At 42.7% G+C, this 27,207-nt stretch overlaps 1 protein-coding gene across 1 annotated transcript; it reads right to left on the reverse strand.

Annotated features, from left to right (window-relative positions):
- Positions 1-1,133: 1,133 nt before the first annotated feature.
- LOC126198848 (uncharacterized) lies at positions 1,134-27,207 on the reverse strand. Its single transcript, XM_049935434.1, has 2 exons — positions 27,000-27,207; positions 1,134-4,691 (listed from the first exon to the last, which is right to left on the reverse strand). Exons 1-2 carry the CDS (start codon positions 27,162-27,164, stop codon positions 4,380-4,382), a joined length of 477 nt encoding a protein of 158 aa, XP_049791391.1. The 5' UTR covers positions 27,165-27,207; the 3' UTR covers positions 1,134-4,379.

A 27,207-nucleotide genomic window follows, 5' to 3' on the forward strand; every position in this document is an offset into this window, starting at 1 on the left:
TGCTGAACGAGAGGTCCTTAGTTCAAGTCTTCCCTTGAGTGAAAATTTTATTTTCTTTATTTTTGCATAGTTACTATCTGTCCGTTCGTTCATTGATGTCTTTGTTCACTGTAATACGTTTAGTGTCTGTGTTTTGCGACCGCATCGCAAAACCGTGCGATTAGTAGACGAAAGGACGTGCCTCTCCAATGGGAACCGAAAACATCTGGACGCAAGGTCATAGGTCAACCGATTCCTCCACAGGAAAACACATCTGATGTATTCTATACGACACTGGTGACGGCATGTGCGTCACATGACAGGAACATGTTGTCGACCCACCTAACTTGTACACTTGGCGAAGGGGTAAAAAGATTCTTCTACCTTGCCCGATTTAGGTTTTCTTGTGGATGTGACAATCACTCCCAAAAAAGTGATGAAAACATAAGTTTTCACATAAACTGAAAATAAAAAATTAAACTTTTCACTCGATGGAAGATTTGAACCAAGGACCTTTCATTCCGCAGCTGCTCGCGTTCCCACGAGACCACGGAGCTCCTGCGTTCCCAGTGTCCTTGACGTTGCCTATCTTCCCATGAACTACTCAGTTTGTATATTTTGCTTATTTTTTCACAGTTCCACACAACTTCTTGCTGTTTTCTCAATTGATCTGTTTTCAGTTTTTCAAGGCCTATCCACTGTGCCAACTTATAACTAAATCTGAGGGGGTGCGATGGGGAGGTTCCCTTGTCAGTGCTGTTTAATCGCAAAATACATTTCTACTAATTGTATTTGGTAAGTTGGGAAACGTCTGCTCTTTCTGCTGTATTCATAGTTAGCCATATTAATTCTTAGGCAGGATTATTAACTTTCCTTTTAATTATTTTAACTGTTTGATTTTCTGAAACTGACACCAAATCAGGCACAAAAATAGCAAACAGAAAACTCAAAAGAAATTATTACTTTAATATTAGTTTTAAAAATAAGAAAACCATTATATACATTTATCAGTTTGAATTGTACACAAAACTGTATCTCAGCTGTATTATAATGGCATCATTTTGCAGTGCTGTCCAATAATAGTGATTCTTTTGGAACGGACAGAGGTACAAAACGTTATCAATGAAATTTTTTCATATATTTGAGTTCCAGTCCTGTATTTAAAGTTTAATGAAAACATAATTGTTTTTGATACAGATTTAATGACAAACAGATACATATATTACACAATAAAAAGCACAAGTTTTCACAAACATAAGACATACACCATAAAATTCACATTACACAAACAATCACGCATTCAAGTGTTCACTGAAGTATAAAGTTGACTGCTAAAGGTCAAAACACACAGTGAAGTCAATAAATAAACAACAAAAATAGTCTTTGGCATAAATTTAACAAAATTTTAACTTTCAGTGGCATAAATAACTCTCACACATAACAGTCAAAAAAATCAAATACTGATGACATTATTACAAGCAAGACAAGAAATTCCATACACCACAAAGAAAGACAGCCCACTGAGGATTGCTACAGAAACATGAAATATCAAAACTACTTCAACATAATGATAAATAATCTATAAAAATAATTATCACAGACAGACCACATGTTTGTATTCATGTGAAGTGCTAATAAACTAAAACAGTACAAATCACAGCAATGAAGTACTGCATTAAACACAAATGATAGTGTAAAATTGCTGAATACAAATTACAAAAAATTGTAAAAATTACTTAAATGCACTGAAGTTCAAAAGTGTATATGTATTTGTGAGAAAGCATCAGATATTCTGTTGCATCCCAATAGCATGCAAATTAAATTTATACAATTTATGCATTGTCAACGTAACTTGAATTCACCTTCGAATAGAAGTCTGAAACCTTACAGAGGAACATGCCTGTGATCAACCTACAGAATTTGTTTATGTACAATACAATAACTGTACCCTTCCTATATACTCAAGTTAGTAGAGAGAAAACATCAGTCATGTAGAAATGTACCTACATTGGTCGAAAATTTACAGAAAATATTGTTCCTATAGAAAACATACCTGTTTTGGTCGGGAGATTTTCAACTATAAAATTAGTCTCCTCATATAAATGCTATATACATTTCTTTTTGTATAATCTATGAAAAAGTGACCTCCAAAATAAACAGTACTGACTGATACATGTATAGTATATAGATCGTTTTACTATTTAACTTAGTGTTGTACCAAGAGTATTTTATACAAAATGAAACACTACATTCAGAGTTACTACTGGTTTGGTCGTAGTCAGCACAAAGAGTTACAGATTAACTGCATTGTTTAACATGAACTTGCATTTGACAGAAATAACTTTTAACACTGCTCTAAGGTTTTACTTGAAAAATGCTGGGGACTCCACAAGTTAAGTCAAATGTTACAGTAGCAAAATGGTGATGAGATTGGAATTTGGTCTCATCTGAATAACTCACAGACATATTGTTTCAAAATTACTCTCAGAAATTGTGAAAGGTTTTCAAGAAATATATCATTTCACTTCTATTGGCTGGTATTAATAATTAATGTCAACTAAAGAGTTAAAGGGCGAGACCTTTGTCAGTGCTAACATGCCAAGTTCACTATTCAAAGATCTGGAACTTGCACATCATGAAAATTGGATGAAGCTATAAGATTATATTACAATATACTATAGTGAGTGTTAATGACAAACATTTGCTCAGAACCATTTACAGAATTCAAGATACATTAGACACATTTTTAAGATATGTCATCCACATAATCTTATCTGAATGAAATGAACAGTGTTTCAAATGCAGTTCAGTATGGAAGCACACATCTTTGATAAACACTTGAATCAGTTTACAACCTCCTTCAGTAGGTACTTGCAGCATTTTTTTCTTATTGTGAAATTTGAAGTAACTGCCTCTCTGCTGCACTAACAATGAGATACGGCTCTGCCTTATACCACCTTCAGATTTTTTTGTCGCAGCACTTCGTAAAAGGTCAGTTCAGAGCATTCCTGAGGTAGGGGACAGAGTGAACAATAGGACCACATATATATGAATTACCTTGCCAGAACTACAGAAATGCAGGTCATGAATCTTCCCCTTGCTGTGTTTTCCAGTGCCACAGTAACATTTTTGGTATTTGCCATTTCTTGAGTTGAGTTAAATGGCCAATTAAATTTAGTTTTGGTGTTCCTTTATGATCATGTAATAAAGGTCTAATGAGAATGGAACAGTTTACTGAAATTTAGAGACATACAAGGAATATCAGATAAAAATAACAGTTTTTGTACTGAGACTGCTACAGTCGCAGGTTCGAATCCTGCCTCGGGCATGGACGTTTGTGATGTCCTTACATTAGTTAGGTTTAAGTAGTTCTAAGTTCTAGGGGACTGATGTCCTCATAAGTTAAGTCCCATAGTGCTCGGAGCCATTTGAACCAATTTTTGTACTGAAACTTTTTTGATACGGTATCAGATAATAGTTCTTGTTCTTTGTGTTTCTGCCATTAAGTGGTTCATCAAATGGAGAGTGTGGAAAGTTAGTCAGATACCATCTCACTGGTAAAATTTACACAATAATAGTACCCAATAAGACATTACCGGATGGGAGCATATCCACTGTACACCAAAAACGTCAACAAACTTTAGGGACAGGTTCCTTAATTAGACAATGTCTAATAAACATGGGTTCTAAAATGGATCCCTTAAAAGCTATGACCATTTGTTCATCTTCACTAGTGTAAACACATCTCATCTACTGAACAAATGGTCAGTGTTCTTAAGGTTTGCTTTTTACAGCCCATGTTTACTAGACTTTTTTTCTTGTTTTGGAGTAAGTAACCGGTCCCTGTATATTCCTTCAATTTTCGATCATGACGTGCATACAGTCTGCAGCCCTGTTGTTACATCAATTTCACACTGTAAAAAAACTGCTCACTCTACTTAGTCTGATATAATCTGCAGTTATTATATTATTCCTGCATAAATTTGCAGCTCCTGTGCACTTTTTTGTGTCCCTGATACACCATACCCCATTTAGCAAGACTGCAGCAAAAATTTTAGCAAGCTACACACTTTGCCAAATACTCTGGCCTGTGTATTTGTTGTGGGTCTCGGTCCCTACACTCAGGAATGCAATAAGTGAGTGGCTGACAACAGTTCACGTAAGCTACCTTCCCTCTGCCACAGATCCACTCTTCTCGCGCGACGCAGAAGGGCTGAAGGAAAGGGAAATCAGTTGTACGACGACTCTTTCACGTGCGATAGAGAGTTCTCCGGGGCATCCCCGCGCACGTGACGACACGTAGGACCTCCGCAGACTATCCAGCTGTGAGCGGCTGCAGGCAGGCGGGCACCGGGGCGAGAGTAGTGCAGGTAGTGTGGGGTGATGTCGTCTCGGGCGGACTACAGCTCCTCGTCCTCGGCGACGGCAGGCAAGGGGCAGGGGGCGGCGGCAGCCGTTGCACTGGGGGACGAGGGGGCGGCGGGGCTGAACGCCTCCAGCCACGAGTCCAGGTCCCGCGCCGTCGCCGCCACGAACGTGAGGCTCGCATCCGCCGCGTCGCAGCCCTTGTGGCGTACGCTGAAGGCGAGCGGCGCGCCCTCTGGCCGGGACACGGTCGCGTGCCGCAGGTTCACCACGCCCAGCGGCCGGCACACCTTCTTCTGCGGGAACACCACCGCGAAGTGCTCCAGCGACGTGCGGTACACCTTCACCTGCAACAGCGCAAGGCGCTCTTAGTTTGGTTGGGGTATAAAGGGACCAAAGTACAAGGTAATCCGTCCCTTTTGCCACAGGCAAACAAGTCTCAAGGTTGTTGTTGTTGGCCGGCCAAAGTGGTCGATCGGTTCTAGGCGCTACAGTCTGGAACCGCGCGACCGCTACGGTCGCAGGTTCGAATCCTGCCTCGGGCATGGATGTGTGTGATGTCCTTAGGTTAGTTAGGTTTAAGTAGTTCTAAGTTCTAGGGGACTGATGACCTTAGAAGTTAAGTCGCATAGTGCTCAGAGCCATTTGAACCATTTGTTGTTGTTGTTGTGGTCTTCAGCCCTGAGACTGGTTTGATGCAGCTCTCCATGCTACTCTATCATGTGCAAGCTTCTTCATCTCCCAGTACTTACTGCAACCTACATCCATCTGAATCTGCTTACAAGGAAACCTCCCCATCGCACCCCCCTCAGATTTAGTTATAAGTTGCCACAGTGGATAGGCCTTGAAAAACTGAACACAGATCAATCGAGAAAACAGGAAGAAGTTGTGTGGAACTATGAAAAAAATAAGCAAAATATACAAACTGAGTAGTCCATGCGCAACATAGGCAACATCAAGGACAGTGTGGTCTCAGGAGCGCCGTGGACCCGTGGTTAGCGTGAGCAGCTGCGGAATGGGAGGTCCTTGTTTCAAGTCTTCCCTCGGGTGTAAAGTTTAATTTTTTTGTTTTCAGACAATTATTATCTGTCCGTCCGTCCGTCCGATGCGATCACTTTTTTGGCAGTGATTATCACATCCACAAGAAAACCAAAATCGGGCAAGGTAGAAGAATCTTTTTACCCATTCGCCAAGTGTACAAGTTAGGTGGGTCGACAACATATGCCTGTCATGTGACGCACATGCCGTCACCAGTGTCGAATAGAATATATCAGACGTGTTTTCCTGTGGAGGAATCGGTTGACCTATGACCTTGCGATCAAATGTTTTCGGTTCCCATTGGAGAGGCACGTCCTTTCGTATACCAATCGCATTGTTTTTCGGTGCGGTCGCCAAACACAGACACTAAGCTTACAGTGAACAGAGACGTCAATGAACGAACGGACAGATCATAACTTTGCGAAAATAAGGAATGTGACATTTTCACTCCAGGGAAGACTCGAACCAAGGACATCTCGTTCCGCAGCTGCTCACGCTAACCACGGGACCACAACGCTCCTGAGCTCAGGCTATCCTTGATGTTGCATATCTTGCACATGGACTACTCAGTTTCTATATTTTGCTTCTAGGCCTATCCACTGTACCAACTTATAACTAGATCTGAGGGGGGTGCGATGGGGAGGTTCCCTTGTTAGTGTATTCATCTCTTGGTCTCCCTATACGATTTTTGACCTCCACGCTGCCCTCCAATACTAAATTGGTGAGCCCTTGATGCCTCAGAACATGTCCTACCAACCGGTCCCTTCTTCTTGTCAAGTTGTGCCACAAACAGCTCTTCTCCCCAATTCTATTCAATACCTCCTCATTAGTTATGTGATCTACCCATCTAATCTTTAGCATTCTTCTGTAGCACCACATTTCGAAAGCTTCTATTCTCTTCTTGTCCAAGCTATTTATCGTCCATGTTTCACTTCCATACATGGCTACACTCCATACAAATACTTTCAGAAACGACTTCCCGATACTTAAATCTATACTCGATGTTAACAAATTTCTCTTCTTTAGAAACGCTTTCCTTGCCATTGCCAGTCTACATTTTATATCCTCTCTACTTTGACCATCATCAGTTCTTTTGCTCCGCGAATAGCAAAACTCCTTTACTACTTTAAGTAGTAATCTAATTCCCTCAGCATCACCCAACTTAATTCGACTACATTCCATTATCCTCGTTTTGCTTTGGTTGATGTTCATCTTATATCCTCCTTTCAAGACACTGTCCATTCCGTTCAACTGCTCTTCCAAGTCCTTTGCTGTCTCTGATAGAATTACAATGTCATCGGCGAACCTCAAAGTTTTTATTCCTTCTCCATGGATTTTAATACCTACTCCGAATTTTTCTTTTGTTTTCTTTACTGCTTGCTCAATATATAGATTGAATAACATCGGGGAGAGGCTACAACCCTGTCTCACTCCCTTCCCAACCACTGCTTCCCTTTCATGTCCCTTGACTCATAACTGCCATCTGGTTTCTGTACAAATTGCAAATAGCCTTTCGTAAAACAACTAAAAACAAAGGAGTTGGGGAGGTAAAGGGGGTAAAACTAACGGGGAAGCACACCGAAAGAGAAAACTACAGAAGCGGACCAAAGGAGGAAGCGTACAAGAAAAGGTTAGAGGAAGGTATTAAAGTCATATAGCAGATGGCTTGGGCTGGCTGATCACAAAGATAAAAAGGATGAGCCAGCCACTCTGCAACATACAAAATCGCCAGCCCAAAATACAAGGCGAGAAGAACACACACAGGGAAAAGACGAACAACAAGACAAACAAAATCCAAAGTAAAAGTGATAAAGAGGTAAAAGGGAGGTAGGTTGGTGGCCTGGGAGAGGAGGCCAGACATCCAACCTTAGATGGTATGATAAGAACCACCCTACCGAATAAAACGTAAAACTAAATCAGCCGTTGAGGCATAGTCGCCCAACACCGTAGGTAGGGTAGGTTACATATTGCTACATAGTGGCTAAAATTGGGCAGTCCAACAAGAGGTGGACGACAGTTATATGGGAGCCACAGCGACACCTCGTGAAGGAGGAGGTGACCATGTGTTAGCCAAATATGGCTGTTGTGGAGCCAGCAAAGGACAACAGAGTCCTTGAAAGTAGCTCGCATGGATGACCGCCATACATTCATTGTCTCCTTGATAACACAGAGTTTGTTTGGGGTACTGAGGGTGCGCCATTCAGTATCCCAGACCGCGAAAACTTTCTTATCTCAAAGTGCTCTACACCGACACTAAGAGGGAAAATCATCAAGTTTTAATCAAAGGGAGAGATTATACATAGAGAGGCTGTGACACGCTGTGCAGCGCTCCCTGTGATGCCACACTGTACTACAGACGAGCCCAGAAAAATGTAGACATTCTTTGATAGTTAAATCTTTGGAACAAAATGATATATCGTTGCAATTTTGAGCAGCAGCGTAGTCCATTGTTTTCTCAACTGATCTTAGTGCACGTTTTCCAGATGACAATGCGCCAATGAATGAAGTAAGACTGTCGTCTGAGCAATGCTAGACCATATTGAAGTGACAAAAGAAGTACGAAAACATGATGGAGGCACAACAGCAATGGCGGAATGTGTATGGAGCTCAGCCACCAACACATACAACAATTTTTCGTACTAGCGATAAATTTGAAGCTGACGGTACTGTTCAGTATGGGCATAAGGAAAGGTCTGGCCGACCAAAAACATCAACATGTCCAGCTTCCAGCGCTGCCGTGTTGCAACATTTTACTAGATCATCTCAAAAATCTGTGAAGTAGGGTACACGTGAAAGTGGGGTAAGCCGATCAAGCGTAGACTAATTCTGAAGGCTGCAAAGTGGAAAGTGAACAATCAGATCGCAGCACGCTGTGAACGAGGCCGACCCGTATAGAAGGATGGAGTACTGGCGAGAGGTTTGAAGTCACGCTTCTCGAGGATGAACGGTTTGCAGAGATGGTAATCTGGTCTGACGAGGCATAATTCAAACTGAACGGTACTGTAAATCGCCACATCTACGTGCGCTGATCTCCTGAAAATCTTCATGTTCAAGTGAACGAACATGTTAATCTATAAGGTGTTAACGTGTGGCGTTGTCTGTCATCGAGTGGTCTTATTGGCCCATTCTTCTTTGAAGGTACCGTAACTGGTGACGTGTATCTTCATATACTGCAAACATCGATTTTACCTGCCATCCGAGAGGTGTTTGGGAATGAAAGATTTTACCTACAACAATATGGCGCTCCGCCTCACTACCACAGAGACGTCAAACCTAATTGGATGAAAATCTATGTGGATGATGAAGGGGTCGAAGAGCAGATGTCGATTACCCAGCATGGTCTCCAGAACTTACACCTCTTGACTTCTACCCACGGGGGACCTTGAAAAGTGAAGTTTATCAGCAAAAGCCAGCTGCACTGAATGAGCTACGAGAAACCATTGAGGCGTCCCGTGCAGCTATCACACCGGCAACACTGACAACGTACTTCGTCCAACAGGAGCACGGTTGTCTCAGCAGTGCTGTACTACTCGACCACGATATTGCTGCACCTGGCCTACCGTGGCCGCTACCGACAACACGCGGTGACGTCACAGTGAGCAAGTGACGAAGGAAAAGGCGTCGCGTTGTGAATGATTACAAGACAGTTGCGCGTATACTATCAAGTGTTTCAGCATCTCCTCGTGAAATATCACGATAAAAACTGGCGATAATCCGACCAAAGTGCCCTCACCCCCAGGTGCAATAATATTGTGGTCCACTAATGCAGATTCTTATGCCATGTGTCTGTTGCTCGTTTCTATCGGTACTGTTAGTAAAATAGCACTGAAAGGTTTACGCATAAAAATCTTCGTTTTTAAAAACAGTTTATGTTAGTAGTAATAAATAAAAAATACATGTTATAGCCGCGACCAAAAATACCGGTTACGTTGAACTAAAATACCGGTGTCGGTGTTAATCGAGCGGTATTTCCCATCCCTACAATGAGCCGATATAACCAAGAACAGGAAACGTCAAGAGAAGTCAAAGCCCTGGTGCTTGAGGAGGGGCGTATCATAAACGCAGAGATGTTGGAAAAGGTGAATATCAGTCATGGTTTGATTTCCAAAATCTTGCACGACCTTTTCTACACGACAGACATCGCCGCCCGTTAGGTTTCACGGTTGTTCATAACCATGAAAAACATGCAGAACTGAATCATCTGTGGAAATGTTGCAGCGGAGTCAGGCCAATCCAGAATGCTTCTTTAGTCCCTTAATCACCACGGATGTATTGTGGGTGTATTGCTATGACCACAGTTAAAGTAGCAAAGCAAGCAGTGGAAATAAGTGTATTCACCACCGCCGAAAAAGACGAAGGCCCAACCATCATAAGGAAAAATGACGGTGAAAGTGATTAACCTGCTGACATGATTACAGGAGGCTTTAAAGACAAAGAGTCGCGGGAACCAGTTGGACAGGGTGTTCTCAGTCCACGACAATGCCCCATCTCATTTTGTACCGGGCACATTCACACATGCTGCTTCTTTCGACTATCAAATTCTACCCAAACCCCCACCCCGCTCCAGCCCCGTATTTTCTTGGCATGACACCTAGTGATTTATTATTCTTTACTCGGACGAAGAAACCACTTTATGGCACGTACTCCCAGATTGAAGGAGGAGGAGACTCTAGGTGGAACGAGCCCTTAACGATCGAAACTAAGACCCAGGGTCTCCGCTATGTTTTCCATCGTACAGAAAAATAATCTCACTGAAGAGTGAATACAGATATCAGCCAAAACATTATGATCACTGCCACCTGGTAGTGTTGCAGGCACGTTATGCGATAGCAAAAGTATGTAAGCGGAGCAGACACGGACGGGGTCATCCTAGCGACGATATGGGCTACAGACGGAAAATCCATTGAGATTAACGATTCTGACAAAGGGCAGATTATTACTGCGCGGAACCTGTGAATGAGTATCTCGAAAAAGGCGAAGCTGGTCGAATGTTCACGTGCTACTGTCGTGAGCGTCTGCGGAAAGAGATAGGACAGCGAAACTACCACTAGACACTAAATGGTTGGACGTCCACGACTCTTCACAGAACATGGGACTCACAGATTTGACTGCTCTGCAAAGTAGGATAGATGGTGTTCTGTGGCATCTCTGCCGAAAGAGTACAATGCTGGTGCACGCACAAGTGTTTCGGAGCACACTGTTCATCGTACATTGTTGAACATGGAGCTCCGCAGCAGATCACCCTTACGTGTTCACATGTTGACCCAACTACATCGTTAATTACGACTGCAGTGGGTACGGGACTATTGGGACTAGACCGTCGATCCAGGAAAATGTGTCGGCTCTTTGGGTGAATCACATTTTTGTTACACTCGGTCGTTGGCCGTCTCCGCAAGCGGCGTCATCGAGGTGAAGGGCGGTTCGAAACGTGCAGCGCGCCACGGTCGCAGGCTGCTGGGAGCAGTATTATGCTATGGGTCCTCCTGCGCTTGCATGGGACCTGTGGTAGTAGTCGAAGACACGCTGGCAGCTGCGAACCACCTGCATCCCTTCATGCATGGTGTCTTCCCCAACGGCGACGTCATCTTTCAAATGGTTCAAATGGCTCTGAGTACTTGTGGTCATCAGTCCCCTTGAACTTAGAACTACTTAAACCTAACTAACCTAAGGACATCACACGAATCCATGCCCGAGGCAGGATTCGAACCTGCGACCGTAGCAGTCGTGCGGTTCCGGACTGAGCGCCTAGAACCGCAAGGCCACCGCGGCCGGCCGTCATCTTTCAGTCAGCAGTATAATTGACCGTGTCTCGAAGCCAGAACCGTGCTACTACAGTGGTTTGAGGAGCATTATAGTGAACTCACATTGATGTCTCAGCGACCAAATTCGCCTGATGTAAATCCTATGGAGCCCATCTACTTCGCTACCGGGCGCCATCGCCTTGTACGCAAATCAGTGGCCCGTAATTTGCGCGAATTGCGTGACCTGCGCGTAGACATCTAATACTACATATCTCCACAAACCTACCAACACTGTCGGATCCCTTACACGCAGAATCAGTGGTGTATTTCGTTCCAAAGACGGACAAACAAGCTATTAAGCAGTTGGTCATAATGTTTTCCTCGTCACTTTACGTAGAGGAAGACTAACACCTTCACCACGTTCCATGGTCGCAGCTTAATTTAATTGTGAGATGATTAAGACTTCATGACTAACCCAGAATGGATGTTGGTTTGCAGACGAGGGGATGACAGCCGGCCTTCAGCATAGAAAGATCTAACGTATTGCATGTAAAAGTGCGGGAAGACCGCTTGTGTGGTTACACGATTGCCGAACAATCACTGGAATCAGTCAAATCCATTACATACCTAGGAGTGTGCATAAGGAGAGATTTATCCCATACATGCTTAGAACTTTTTTCAACACTGATTTTTATTATTTTCACAAATGTTATTTATTATTGGCCATAGACAACAGCTGTAAGAGTAACTTGTAGTTGTGAATTGCAAAAGGGTTTTTTTTTCAGTGAGTCGACATTGACCCCAAGGGCGCATTAAGTTGTACACTACTTGGAACAGGAATAATCAAAATAAATCATATTTTACGCTTATCGGTGTTTATTATGAAGAATTAGAGAATTAGTTTTTATTATTACAAACTATGAACTATTAAGTAATCATACCTGGTACACTATGTGATCAAAAGTATCCGGACACTCCAAAAACAAATGTTTTTCATATTAGGTGCATTGTGCTGCCACCTACTGCCACGTACTCTCATATCAGCGACCTCTGTAGTCATTAGACATCATGACAGAGCAGCATGGGGCACTCCGCGGAACTCACGGACTTTGAGCGTGGTCAGGTGATTAGGTGTCACTTGTGCCATACGTCTGTACGCGACATTTCCACACTCCTAAACATCCCTAGGTCCACTGTTCCCGATGTGATAGAGAAGTGGGAAAGTGAAGGGCCACGTACAGCACAAAAGCGTACAGGCCGACCTCGTCTGTTGACTGACAGAGCCCGCCGACAGTTGAAGAGAGTCGTATTGTGTAATAGGCAGACATCTATCCAGACCATCACACAGGAATTCCGAACTGCGTCAGGATCCACTGTAAGTACTACGACAGTTAGGCGGGAGGTGAGAAAACTTGGATTTCATGGTCGAGCGGCTGCTCGTAAGCCACACATCACGCCGGTAAATGCCAAACGACGCCTCGCTTGGTGTAAGGATCGCAAACATTGGACGATTGAACAGTGGAAAAATGTTGTGTGGAGTGACGAATCACAGTACACAATGTGGCGATCCGATGGCAGGGTGTGGATATGGTGAATGCCCGGTGAACGTCATTTGCTAGCGTGTGTAGTGCCAACAGTAAAATTAGGAAGCGGTGGTGTTATGGTGTGATCGTGTTTTTCATGGATGGGGCTTGCACCCCTTGTTGTTTTGCGTGGCACTATCACAGCACAGGCCTACACTGATTTTTTAAGCACCTTCTTGCTTCCCACTCTTGAAGAGCAACTCGGAGATAGCGATTGCATCTTTCAACACGATCGAGCACCTGTTCATAATGCACGACAATAACATCCCTGTAATTGGCTGGCCTGCACAAAATCCTATAGAACACCTTTGGGATGTTTTGGAACACCGACTTCGTGCCAGACCTCACCCACCGACATCGATACCTCTCCTCGGTGCAGCACTCTGAAGAATGGGGAGCTATTCCCAATAATTTTTCCAGCACCTGATTGAACGTATGCCTGTGAGAATGGAAGCTGTCATCAAGGCTAAGGGTGGGCCAACACCACACTGAATTCCAGCATTACCGATGGAGGACGCCACCAACTTGTAAGTGATTTTCAGCCAGGTGTCCGGATACTTTTGATCACATAGTGTATGTAAGGTATCTAAATCATAATATCATTATGCACGAAACTCTGCAAAGCATTTGTCGTGAAAATTTACGTTACATTCGACAGTTTTATTCTTACAAAACTCACATGTTCTTCTGACCTGATCAGTGAGGAAAATATGATGAATCTATTGGGCCGCAGCAGGGTCGTTATCGACGCAATGGACACATATGGATTAATGTGGAATGACCAGACAAAACTAATAGAAGGAAAGACATATGCCTATGAATCATTGCAAGAATCATCGGGAAACGTAGTCCATCCACGAAGGAAGCAGCTTACGAAATTCTTGTCGACCGACACTATCTCTTTATTCTGGGAGCCTTAGAAGGTAGCACTGATAGAGAAAATAGAGAAGATCCAAAGAAGAGAGGCACGTTTCGTAACGGATTCGTTTTGTAATAATGAACGCATCGCGAAGATCCCTACCCACCTCCTGTGGCAGACGCTACAAGAGAGGCGTTGTGCAGCAGAACATGCTTTGATGTTAAGTTTTCGAAGACATAGGTACCTACTAGATTAAACCACCATATTGCTTTCTCCGACTTGTATCTCACGAAGAAAGAGGCAAAAAGTAGGCAGATTTGATAGGTAATATGTAAAATGTGCACGAACCAAGACGTAACAATGGGTATGTAAGACCAAAAGGGATTAAGATGATGTAAGGCACGAATGTACTTTTTCCGTCTTACTTTTGAATCTAAGAAGCAACGACGGAAATAAAAGAAAGGTCCAGGTAGAAAAAGCGATCTACTACTACAGCACCAAATTTAGTAATAGGTGCTAGCCACAAATTTCTGTTTAGTCTTGTCTTTTTGCATTGTTTTTTTCTGCTTCCTTCAGCGTTTCATCTCTCAAACAAACGATATATCATTTTCTCTTGCATTCCCTTTCTCCTTTTCCGTTGCCAAACGCTCACTTCGCAACTCTCAAGTCTGAATTTTTTCAACTTGTCCAAATCCGATCTCCTTAATTTCTTACTGTTTTCGTGATTTCCTCAGCTTTATTCTGCAACCCGTAACTAATAAATTCTGGGCAGAGTCCACAAAAATCATTATTCCCGTACTTTCACGGTTGGAGCGTGCTAAAAATGAGGGATTTTGTGTCACTGTTATTTGCACAATTTTATTTCCACGATTTCTACGGGTTAGATATGTAGGGAGGTAAAGAATATTCGTATTTTCTTCTCTGAAAGGCTGTTGTTGACGTTTTCAAAGCTGGTTATCGCGAAATTTGTGACAGTTTTATTCGAGTGGCTGCCAGGTCAGATTTCTCAACGTATCTGATGTACTCTGTCAGTCAAACAAAATTGTCAACTGTCCGTCCATACATTTGAGCAGTATTCAAGTATGAACTGCGTTGTCTTTTATGCATTTCTTCTATTGCTGACTAATTGCAGTTTCCTAGTACCCTACCAATGAACCATGGATTGTCATTCATTATGCCTACAGCTGAGGATATATGGTCGTTCCACTTCTCATACCTACAAACCATTACTACCAAACGTTCGTCTGACACGAATGAATACCTATGATTTATTAATGTTGTACTCAAAGAAAAGCACTCTTACATTTCGTGAAGCGCACAACTTCGGCACCTAACTTTAAGAACCAATAGGTAGTCTTTGTGGCAGAATATTATGTCGAGATTTAACTGGACAGGAATTTGTATTTCACCAAAGAGAATTCCCAGATAGAAAACTGCATCATCTGAGAAAATTGAGATTGCAGCTAATACTGTCCGCTAAGTCATTAACGCACAATGGTAACATAGCAGCAACGGCCTTCTGAGACATACTAGACATTGACTTCTACGCGCATACTCTTCAAATCGCTGTGAAGTGCATGGCAGAGGGTACCTTCCGTTGTATTAGTTATTAGATCTTCTTCCCGCTCCATTCACTTATGTCTGCAGATTCCCGATCTGCCATACCGGTATTTACACAGAAAAGCGTTGGGAAATATCCCGCACAGAGCAATGTGCCAACTCTTAGAAACACACAGGAAGCCCGGAAGTGGCTTCCTGATAGCGAAGCGGTTATCGGCGCTTTGCTGGCGCATGTCTACTGCGCTGACGCATAGCTGGTCAGAACTGCGAAGATACTGAAAACTGAAATAATGCCGTTCCGTTCTGAACAATATGTACGTCACACTACCCGCTTTAGATGTCTACCCTTAGACGTGAACGACCCCTGGTAACTAAAGTTCTTGATAGAGCATGGTGGAGAGCAATTTCATTACACGCTAGAGACAAGATGGCGTTACATCGTTTATTTCGTCAGCTGCTTCCACAAAGGCACGCAACATTCAGGACAAAAGAATCGTAATTTGCCGCAAAGGTTATACTCAATGTGTCAACAGCGTTGCCGCAGTAGTAACACCCGACTCCAGTTAGATCACCGCCGTTAAGCGCTGTCGGGCTTGGTTAACACTTAGATGGGTGACCGTCCGGGTCTTCAGCGTTTTCGTGGCCTGTTCGGACTGTTTTTTTTTAATATTTAATGGAAATAGTGGAAGAAGAGGCTCCTAGTTTGTACTGTGGCGTGACACGTTTCACATGCACCATATATCATTGGGCGCCTCTACAAACAGCTCTTTGGCAGCTCTCTGTATACAAGGTTAAATCTTTAGAAACGTGACCTCTGTCTGTTGTTAGATATTTTACAGAAAGTATTGCATTTAAAACTGCAGGATAATTTACAAAATCAAATCAAATGTGTGTGTGTGAATTCCTATGGGACCAAACTGCTGAGGTCATCGGTCCCTAGACTTACACACTACTTAAAATAACTTATACTAAGAACAACACACACTCACGCCCAAGGGAGGACTCGAGCCTCCGGTGGGAGGGGCCGCGCAATCAGTGACTTGGCGCCTCTAACCGCGTGGCCACTCCGCGCGGCGATAATTTACACTTCGCTACTGCCGAGTGAGTGAAATTTATGCACCGGTACAAATATTGGTAGTGAAAATTACCAGAGGTTTGTTTGGCTGTTACTAATGCTCTTACTAATGGAAAAAAGCACAACCAGGATACCCTTCTAGCATTTGGACCTAGAGAAATTTCTTCGACAATGTAATACGCAATAAGATGTTAGCAATACTACAGGCTAAAGTACGTACATTAGCAAGCTTATGAACCGCAACACGCATGAAACTCAAATGCAAATAATAAAAACGGAATATTCATCTTTAGGTTCAAGCTCTTGTGTCCGTGCTTGTTTACAAATAAATCTGTTTTTGGACGGGATCCGCCTTGAGCAAAACACAAACCACAGCATGTTGTAACAAGAAAGAAAATAAAAACCCACTGATGATGCTGTAACGTCAGGGAAACATGTCTGGGTAAAAGAACAGAAAACTGTGTTTTGCTCAAGGTGGATCCCATAGAAAATCAAAATTAATGAAAGTGGAAACTAAAGAAGTATAAGTCCAAGACGGGTGTAAGCCAGGGTTGCAGCTTATCACGACCGTTCAAATTTATGGCGAGGAAGCAGTGAAATAAAATTTGGGAGAAGGAATGACAATGCTAGGGGAACATATACCAATGGTAAAGTTCCCTTACCTACAGGGCAGGGCACTAGCGAGGGGTTGGTGAAATGGGCCACCAAGGACGAAGGCCCACAGAGAGGTGAGAGAAATTGACCAGAAAAAAAAAAGAAATACGGTTTATGAATTAACCGGGAGAAGTAAGCCTGCGCCCTGTGTTCCTATCTTCTGCTGGCGAGAAGTAGCCTCTCCCTCGTTCCGTTACTTCAAACACATGCTATTGTCACAGTGACACTTCGTCATGTAACAAGACTTGCGGTGTTGGCAATAAACAGTTCTAAAAGGATACTGCATTCACAGATATGGAAGATTGGCTCCTGCTTCACTGCGATGTCAGGTAATCGAATCATTTATTACAGTCCATGAAAATTTCACTAGTTGGTCTATCTAAGCCTATATCTGGTTTGCTATTTATTGACATGTTTATGTCATCTGCAAACAAGCAAAAACTTGTGATCTGGTAATGTAACTGTTGGAAGGTCATTGACAAACACAAGGAAAAGTAATGGCCCTAAGATGGAACCTTGTGTGACACCACATATATGGCTACCTGTGTTTAGTTCATACAGCTGTTGCCTGCACAGCGCATTCAAGTTCGACAGTGAAGTTCTTGCTGCTGCTTCGCTACGGGAGGCTGACTAGGCGTCCCGCATTTTACAGAATCGACCCTAATTTAGCTTCAGTGTTTCGTTATCACGACGAAATACATACGCGACTTATATTGTCTTGTATTTCATTAACCGTCCCGTATATTTTGAAATAGCGTGTTTTTAAACGTGTAGCATAACCAAATTGGGAACAAATGTAGTTATACCCAAAGAATAAAGAAAATACGCTCTTTGATTAAACCAAACTGAATGAAGACTGACATTTGCAATTTCATTACATCTCAAGATAACTGCTGCAAGAATTTGTAGCTCATTACTGCATTTGTGCTAGCTCTACGTGGAACTATTGCTACTGCAAAAGGATGTTCTCAATCACAAATACTTTATGAACTGATGAAAACAAGAGGTTTAGTGTGTAAACTGTTAAGAAAATAATTATAACTAAGATTCATTTTCAGGATGCTTCATGTGTTGATTTTTATAAAATTTCGTTTGAAAATATCAAACTTCTGCAAAATATAAGAAAAAAACATTTTTCAGAAACAATCCACAGCGAAACTTTCAGGCCAATTGAGAGTGAAACATAAGTATCCATATTAATCATTTTCTACCCTACTTAAAGACATTAAAGTGGAAAGGAGGGTTTGGCGTCATTGGCCGGGAGGGAGGTTCCTTACGGGGCAGGTCCGGCCGCCTTGGTGCAGGTCTTCTTACAGTCGACGCCACATTGGGCGTCCTGCGCGCCGGATGGGGATGAAATGATGACGAAGACAACACAACACCCAGTCCCTGAGCGGAGAAAATCCCCGACCCAGCCGGGAATTGAGCCCGGGGCCCTTAGGACGGCAGTCCGTCACGCTGACATTTTTTTTTTTATGGTCCGTTGTATTTCGTCGTACCGGACGTCACCTGACATCCGTTGAAATTCGTTGTTGATATTTTCACCCAGTTTTTTTATTGCAGAGGCTAGCCAGCTCTCTGACCGAACACGCTGAGCTACCTCGTCGGCACATCTTTCAGTGCGAATTTTAACAAAATGGTACGATTATCTATGCACCTTTAGCATTAACAAAAGTTTCCACAAGATTTACATTCATTTCAACGTCTAATTTCGGTCCCATATTTCGGTTCTGGAAATCTGGTCACCCTACGCTGTAGTATTGTAGGTCCTCACGGGCGTGTGTCGAAGAAAATATTGTATTTCACCAAAGGCTTCTGAGTTCTGCCAGTTGAGTACTGGAAAGAAATGCGACGGAAGAGGAATGAAACCAAATAGGCGAGGGGGTATGTTGTTTCTTGCCCCTAAGCCTTCTGTGGCTGATTAACACTGAGGGGAGTTCTTAGTCGTTGTACCTATAATCATCTATACTCTATTCATTTAATGCCGAAGATGAACCTTCTTGTAAGCAGACGGAGGGGGGAGGGGGTAGTGTGGTGTCACTGCCAGACACCACACTTGCTGGGTGGTAGCTTAAATCGGCCGCGGTCCATTAGTACATGTCGGACCCGCGTGTCGCCACTGTGTGATCGCAGATCGAGCGCCACCACACGGCAGGTCTCGAGAGACGTACGAGAACTCGCCCCAGTTGTACGACGACGTTGCTAGCGACTATAAGGACGAAGCCTCAGCTCTCATTTGCCGAGAGACAGTTAGAATAGCCTTCAGCTAAGTTAATGGCTACGACTTAGCAAGGCGCCAATTGTATCAGTGCATGTATCTTACGAGTCTCATTTGTATAGTCAAGAGAGATGTACCACAAGGAGTGATTAAAAGTTAAGTATATTCCACAGACGTATTTTCTTTATAGTATTCAATACGTATCCTGTTCCAGACTTGACGCCAGTCGGCGTGTGTGTACGCGTGCCTTTCGGCTTCCTCCTCAGTGTGGCGTGACTAGCTTGTTACGCCACAACAGGTAGCGCAAGAAAAATTATATTATTTTTGTTTAAAAGAAAAGTGCCACACAGTAGCCAACCTAGAGCACAGGTTCCTCGCGTAATAAGGGCTTCCAGAGGGCTTGCAAGGTAGCGCTTGCAGCCGTGGAGTGGGGAGTCTGCGGTGAGTCATAAGCGCAAAAAAGAAAGCGGACCGCCTGCGACGGCCCGCTAAGCTACGGTGAAAGGCGGCCGCGTTGCCAGATCTGCACCAAGCCGGTAAGGCCACCTTTCGGACACTCCCCCGCACCCACAACAAGGCTGCGTTTCTCGAATCAGTCGCTTTATTGTACCTCAGCACTTGCCCAGTGAAAATGACATCGACACTCAAACGAGTTCCAGAGATATTACATTAGGAAACGAGGTACCGAAAGCAGTAAGTAGATCAGCCTTGCTATTTGGGTAACAAAACAACTAATGGCCGAAGTAGAGAGGATATACAATTCTAACCGGCTACAGTGCGGAAAGAATTTCTGAAAAAAAGAAATTTATTAACACTGGATATAAATTTAAATGTTAGGAAGTGTTTTGTGAAGGTATTTGTCTGGCGTATAGCCTTTTCACGGAAGCGAAATGTGAGCGAAAAACGGTTCACAACAAAAGAGATTAGAAGCTTTTGAAATACGGTGCTACTGTAGAATGCTGAAGATTATGGGGGTAGTTCGAGTGACCACTGAGGAGGTACTAAATCGAACTGGGGAAAAAGGGATGTATGGTACAACTGGACTAAGAGAAGGGATCGGTCGGTAGGACGAATCCGGAGCCATCAGCGAATAAAATTCAGATGGCTCTAAGCACCATGGGACTTAACATTTGAGGTCATCAGTCCCCTAGAACTTAGAATTACTTAAACCTAACTAACGTAAGGACATCACACACATCCAAGCCCGAGGCAGGATTCGAACCTGCGACCGTAGCAGCAGCGCGGTTCCGGACAGAAGCACCTAGAACCGCTCGGCCACAGAGGCCGGCATTAACAAATAGTTTGGGAGGGGAGGCAAAAATTGTAGAAGGCGACCAAGGGATGAACAAAGCAAGAAGGTTCAATGGTGCAGTATATAATTCGGAGCTATAGTGGCTTGCACAGGACTGAGTATCGCGGAGAGCTGCATCAAATCAGTCTTCTGGCTGAACGCCGTAACAACAAACCTCCGTAAGCGAGGTCGTTGACACGCATGTGCGTTGGTGCTCGACATTTTTTTGCATTTTGTTTTTCTTACAATTGCTTGATTACAATTCAAACAAAAATTAAAGTGAACGTGTAAACAATACAATTTAAGAAAAGATAGACAATGGTGCATTTAGAAAATTTTATTGGAGGACGAGGGTCTGAGACGAGGGCTTCTTGTACGGGAAGCCGACACTCGCATTCCCCCCCCCCCCCTCTTCTGTTTCCTTTTTCACAACAACTAACGTCTAGTCAACAATGTTGACTGGAACACTCTCTTTCAAATTCTGAAGGTGGCAGGGGTAAAATACAGGGAGCGAAAGGCTATTTACAATTTGTACAGAAACCAGATGGCAGTTATAAGAGTCGAGGGGCATGAAAGGGAAGCAGCGGTTGGGAAGAGAGTGAGACAGGGTTGTAGCCTGTTCCCGATGTTATTCAATCTGTATATTGAGCAAGCAGTGAAGGAAACAAAAGAAAAATTCGGAGTAGGTATAAAGTCCATGGAGAAGAAATAAAAACTTTGAGGTTCGCCGATGACATTGTAATTCTGTCAGAGACAGCAAAGGACTTGGTAGAGCAGTTGAACGGAATGGACAGTGTCTTGAAAGGAGGATATAAGATGAACATCAACCAAAGCAAAACGAGGATAATGGAATGTAGTCGAATTAAGTCGGGTGATGGTGAGGGAATTAGATTAGGAAATGAGACGCTTAAAGTAGTAAATGGTTTTTGCTATTTGGGGAGCAAAATAACTGATCATGGTCGAAGTAGAGAGGATATAAAATGTAGACTGGCAATGGCAAGGAAAGCGTTTCTGAAGAAGAGAAATTTGTTAACATCGAGTATAGATTTAAGTGTCAGGAAGTCGTTTCTGAAAGTATTTGTATGGAGTGTAGCCATGTATGGAAGTGAAACATGGACGGTAAATAGTTTGGACAAGAAGAGAATAAAAGCTTTCGAAATGTGGTGCTACAGAAGAACGCTGAAGATTAGATGGGTAGATCACATAACTAATGAGGAGGTATTGAATAGAATTGGGGAGAAGAGCAGTTTGTGGCACAACTTGACGAGAAGAAGGGACCGGTTGGTAGGACATGTTCTGAGGCATCAAGGGATCACAAAGTTAGCACTGGAGGGCAGCGTGGAGGGTAAAAATCGTATAGGGAGACCAAGAGATGAATACACTAAGCAGATTCAGAAGGATGTAGGTTGCAGTAAGTACTGGGAGATGAAGAAGCTTGCACAGGATAGAGTAGCATGGAGAGCTGCATCAAACCAGTCTCAGGACTGAAGACAACAACAACAACAGCAACGTCTAGATAATTTTTTAATTCGATTTTGTATTTCAGTTACTGTCGTCATGTTTTGAGTTCCTCCTCCATACACGTCCGGAAGTCTGATGAGTATTTCTTTGTCTCTTCTAATTTTGAAATGACCCATATTTTCTATTAACCGATTTTTTTGTGTTACTTTTGTTGCTAAGATAAAAGTTTCTTTCGGTTCTAATAACATCCCCTGCATCTGAACGTACGATAGGTTCGTTCTTCGCATTATTTCGGGTCATTATGCAGTTCTTCAAGTTTTCTCGACACATGAACTTCTAAGCCAAACTATTTATCCTATTGCAATTTCAGCATTGGTTAATGTGTGACAATATTTTCGTCTTAGTATTTGGCAGGTATGAATTATGATTACCGCATTTAAAGCAAATGTCCTGTTTACATTCCAAACCCTTTCCCAGTTTTTCACTCAATTTAGGCTGCCTCTCCCTACCACCACCACTATCAGCAACGGCAACAAAGGTATGATAATACACAACACGCAGACTCACTGTCGGTGCTGCTCCCAGATTCAGTGCTGAGGGAAGAGATGTCACTGACCTCGCCCCCCCCCCCCCGCCCCCACTCCCGTATACACAGAAATACAGCTTACCACCACACGAACATTTAACGTGCCACAGACGTCTAAGACTTTTAATAACAAAAAAATATAAAGAATGTTTAATCATAATAATGTGCAGGGAGCAGCACCGACAGTGAGTCTGCGTGTTGTGTATTATCATACCTTTGTTGCCGTTGCTGATAGTGGTGGTGGTAGGGAGAGGCAGCCTAAATTGAGTGAAAAACTGGGAAAGGGTTTGGAATGTAAACAGGACATTTGCTTTAAATGCGGTAATCATAATTCATACCTGCCAAATACTAAGAAATACTGAAGAAATAGAAGATTTTCCTTCAAAAGAAGGAATGGACGACTAACGAAACCAATGGGCGATCAGCAGCTATAGGGTCGGCCAACTTAAAGACATTTTTTGGCCTGAAACTTCCTGGCAGATTAAAACTGTGTGCCCGACCGAGACTCGAACTCGGGACCTTTGCCTTTGCGGGCCTAATGAAAGGAAGGATGCAGAACTGGATGTGAACCTCCCGTGAACGATGGCGTCAATAGAGACGGAGCACAAACTCGGAAAGGTCAAGGATGAGACAGAAAGACTACAGGAAATCTGCGGAAAGTACAGAAAACGAAAATTTGTATGGCAGCTGCAGATGTTTAAGTCACGCTCCCTTCGGATTTTGCAGTTTTTTACATTATGAGTGAAATCATTAACTTTCAAAAACCTCTATTTATTAACACTTGTCGTCCTGCCAAGCACGTATTTTGCTGCAAGATTAGATGTGGACTTGTTCTACGTGACAGAGTCACGACAGAGGGCTACTACACTCGGCGTCTGCGTGCGGGCCTGTTGTCTTATACTCAAGTACATTTAGTCGGTGACCATGTTTGAACATTGAAATGAGAGAGCACATTTTCATACTGCATCGCCTGTATTTCACGACCTGTAACTTACTGGTTATCGGTTGATTGCTCTGGGGGTGGGGGATGAATGAAAATTTTCATGATACGGTATTTGAATTTCTCCACACTATGGATCTTTTCTCATTATTGCGATCGGTAAGTGAAGAAAAAATGTGCGTGAAATCTTATGGGACTGAACTGCTAAGGTCACGCCACGTGACATCCATTCAAGTTCGTTGTTCATCGTTTCACTCAGTTTTTTATTACAAAGGCCAACCTGCTCTCTGACCGAACACGCTGAGCTACCGTGCCGGCAGCTCGGCTATTCCCGCGCGGCTGGTAAGTGAAGTGTCAGTGTCTAGTTTTGGGAGTAACTCGCGATCTTTGAAAGTTGTAGTGAATGAATGGAAACCTTACGGCCTTTAAATTAGTCCTTTGTCAGGTAGAAACACGATTACTTGGATTATATCTGAGGTTCACAAACTACGTTTAGTTTGGCTAATATAACCTTAGTATTTTTAGCGCAGACTGATTTTCGTAATTCTGATAGTAGCTTCGGTAGTTTGCTAAAAGTTAGAGGCACATTGCCTAGCAAAATGTCCAGTAAGTCTGCAGTAAGTTAGCGAAGAGGAAGAGAAATTGAAGACTCAAAACGATGTCTCCAGGCCGGCAACGAGAAAACGAAGAGGATTTCAGAAAATCCGAGCTATACAAAAGCACGATAAACGTATGACTGTTATTAATCATCCTGCCCTCTCGTACGCCACTAACAGGGAGAGATAGTCCAGTAGTGAGTGCTGCTACTACGTCATTTTTGCCAAAAGCTGTGACCGGTTTCTTCTCTAATCCTTTTCTGAACTGAGCTAACAAACTATAGACATACTGTCAAAAAGAATAGAGTGGTAATCACTAGCTGCCGTTTGGAGACTACAACAAACACCAAATAATAGCTCGGGAAAATCATCCAAATTCAGACCGAGAGAAATGGCTAAGACATATTTAGTGTTACAAATATTGACGTCAACACTGATGTCATTCCTGCCCGAGTGACGTTAGGTATATATTTATGAGAGCCGGCCGTTGTGGCCGAGCGGTTCTAGGCGCCTAAGTCCGGAACCGCGCTGCTGCTACGGTCGCAGGTTCGAATCCTGCCTCGGGCATGGATGTATGTGGTGTTCTTAGGTTAGTTAGGTTTAAGTAGTTCTAAGTCTAGGGGACTGATGACCTCAAATGTTAAAGTCCCATAGTGCTCAGAGCCATTTGAACCATTTTTATATTTATGAAATTTTATTTCAGTCCATTTGTATTAGATTTATTTCCAAATATTCATACAATTTTGTTCGTTTTCTGTTTCACGTTGAGTTTACGAGATGGTGACAACGGGCATCGTATTTCTTTGTGGACGTGAAGCTTTGCAGTGCAGAACGACACAATGTCAGTGACCGCCGCGAGAAGATGGATCCGACTCATTGTGCTTGACTACATTAATTAAAAATAGTTGAAATCAAAAACTTTACAATCGAGTCTGTAGTTGATGAAATGAAAATGTTTAGTATCCTTCACTAGTAGGACGTCAGTGGAAATAGTCCATTTTACGTCGTACTGACGGAGAGAAATTTACGTATGTATCGTACAGACAATAAACACCGATCTGAGAAGATTGTGAGAGAAAACGTCATAAGAATTCTGCTAATTTTATTTCAAGAATATTAAGTATTTTACATCCCTGTATCTGAAACTAACTGAAAGTCATAGAATTAAAACTATTAAACATATTGACTGAAAATAACAATATTCTCTGATACTGCTGAACTTGGAGTGTACCATCACTGAACGATAGTCATTGCTTACTTTTAATAATTCGAACTTTTGTTCTATAAGCGCAATTTATTGACGCTGTTCTCCATTCAGAATTGTCAATCGAACCAGCTTATTTACGAGAAATGTATTTCAGCACTATGAGAAAGCTAATATATTTACGAGTATAAGAAGGACAAAGAAAAATTACTACGAAATAGTTTCAGATATGTGGTGTTTCATCGTGTTTCCTAGAAGTTCCATATCAATGAATTAATAAAAGTCATAATGAATGCCAACATCAGTTTCAAGACAAACACCGCACACTGGACTCGAATTCATGAGGAGTAATGTTCAATCAGATCCCCGCCGGGTGATCCAGGATTCGCTGTCCATTATGACCTTGGAACCTGAATCCTAATCTCCCTTCCTTTGCGTATTTTTAGCTGTAATAATTTTAAGAGCCCTAACATAATTCTTGAGCGTAGGGTAAGATGGCAGATACACCTTCGATACTTCGTTCGACAGTTCCATTGAGATAGTTTGAAACTGAGCTCGACCTAAGAATGCAACAGCTCCTCCCGTCAGACACGAACTTAGAATGGCTCCACGTTAAGAGCGGTAAATACCAATCTACTAACTCACGAGACGCTTTTTTTCAACAGGACTGCCAATATACTTGCGCAAAAGGTTGGGTTCAGAATTACCACTCACACTGTACAATACAGATTGCATAGCTAGAGAGAGTTGTTAGCCTTGACGCAAACGAAGCAACAGACCTCAGTTACACTGGCGCTTTCTTATTAGGTCAAGGACGTTTCTGATAAAACTGCTCCCGTTTATCGATGATCTTTCGCGCGGTTTGAGGAGCAAATAAAATGCAGTACTACAAAACAGCAAACATATTCTACTGTTCGTCTGCCCGCGAAGGTAATATCCATTGTTCTGCTTACCTATCAAGTTTATCTCACCTGAACCTCTAGACACATTATAATGCGATGGACGTTATCGTTCTCTAAGCGCTAAATATCTATTTCATGGCGTTCAAGAATCATCAGCAAGTTTCAAAACGCAAGCCTATAGAATTACTATTCAGCTTCATTATACTACGACACAAATATCTCACAACTGAATGCGGAAACAGATGTACGGAAAACATTTCCCGCTCTCAAATTTTACATTAATAAATGAGCTGAAATACTCTACAAAGAGGAAGTGGAACTTACGTCAATGAACGAAATAATATTTTTGGGAGCGCGACAACCACACTGTGAAAATTTTGGCGCAAAATAATTACGGTCATAATTCTACTACTTCTGCAGGTATTCTATTGGCCGAGTACGTTTTATACTATGCAGAACTGCTTCTGCTGCATGTTCAAATTATACTAAATATCACATCTCAACAAAATCTTTATTCGTAATTTTTACTATATTTTACTGAAATGATTCGAGCCCAAAACATGTGTCTCAACTATCTTTGGTTGGCGATTTTCAGACAGCTTATGCGGTTTACAGCTCAAAAATATCGTTTTGAAACCGATATAAACTATAACAAAAGGCTTTTTTCGGTGATGACGAAATGGATCATTGCAGCGAATTATTTGAAAAGTTACTGGTATCGTAGCTGTGATGCTGCAGTGTACCTCGGAAATTTATCTAATCAGAGACATTATAATCCGGATTCAGAAATATAGAAGGAAATCAAATTTTAGTTTACATACATGGACTGTGTGAAAAGAGAGTAACAATGGAATTGCAACGTTTACTCATGCATTTGTGTTAGGCAGGACAGCTTACGTGTCACAGTAAATAGCAAAATAAGAGTATATTCGAAAATTGAAACTGACCTGCACTGCTTGGCTGTGCCGCTTGTCAGGCCCAACTAATGTTATAGGCCCGCTCATCATCTCGGCACTCCACCGCCGCTGTTCCGCATCTGGCGACGACTGCTGCGGTGGCGGCGCCCTGGCCAAATAGCGCGCCGGCATCGAGGTGACCACGTCGACCGGCATATCGGCACAGGCTTCCCGCTGAACAAATTCACACCGCCGCGGG

This window comes from Schistocerca nitens, chromosome 8, assembly GCF_023898315.1.
Source record: "Schistocerca nitens isolate TAMUIC-IGC-003100 chromosome 8, iqSchNite1.1, whole genome shotgun sequence".
Lineage (NCBI taxonomy): Eukaryota > Metazoa > Arthropoda > Insecta > Orthoptera > Acrididae > Schistocerca > Schistocerca nitens.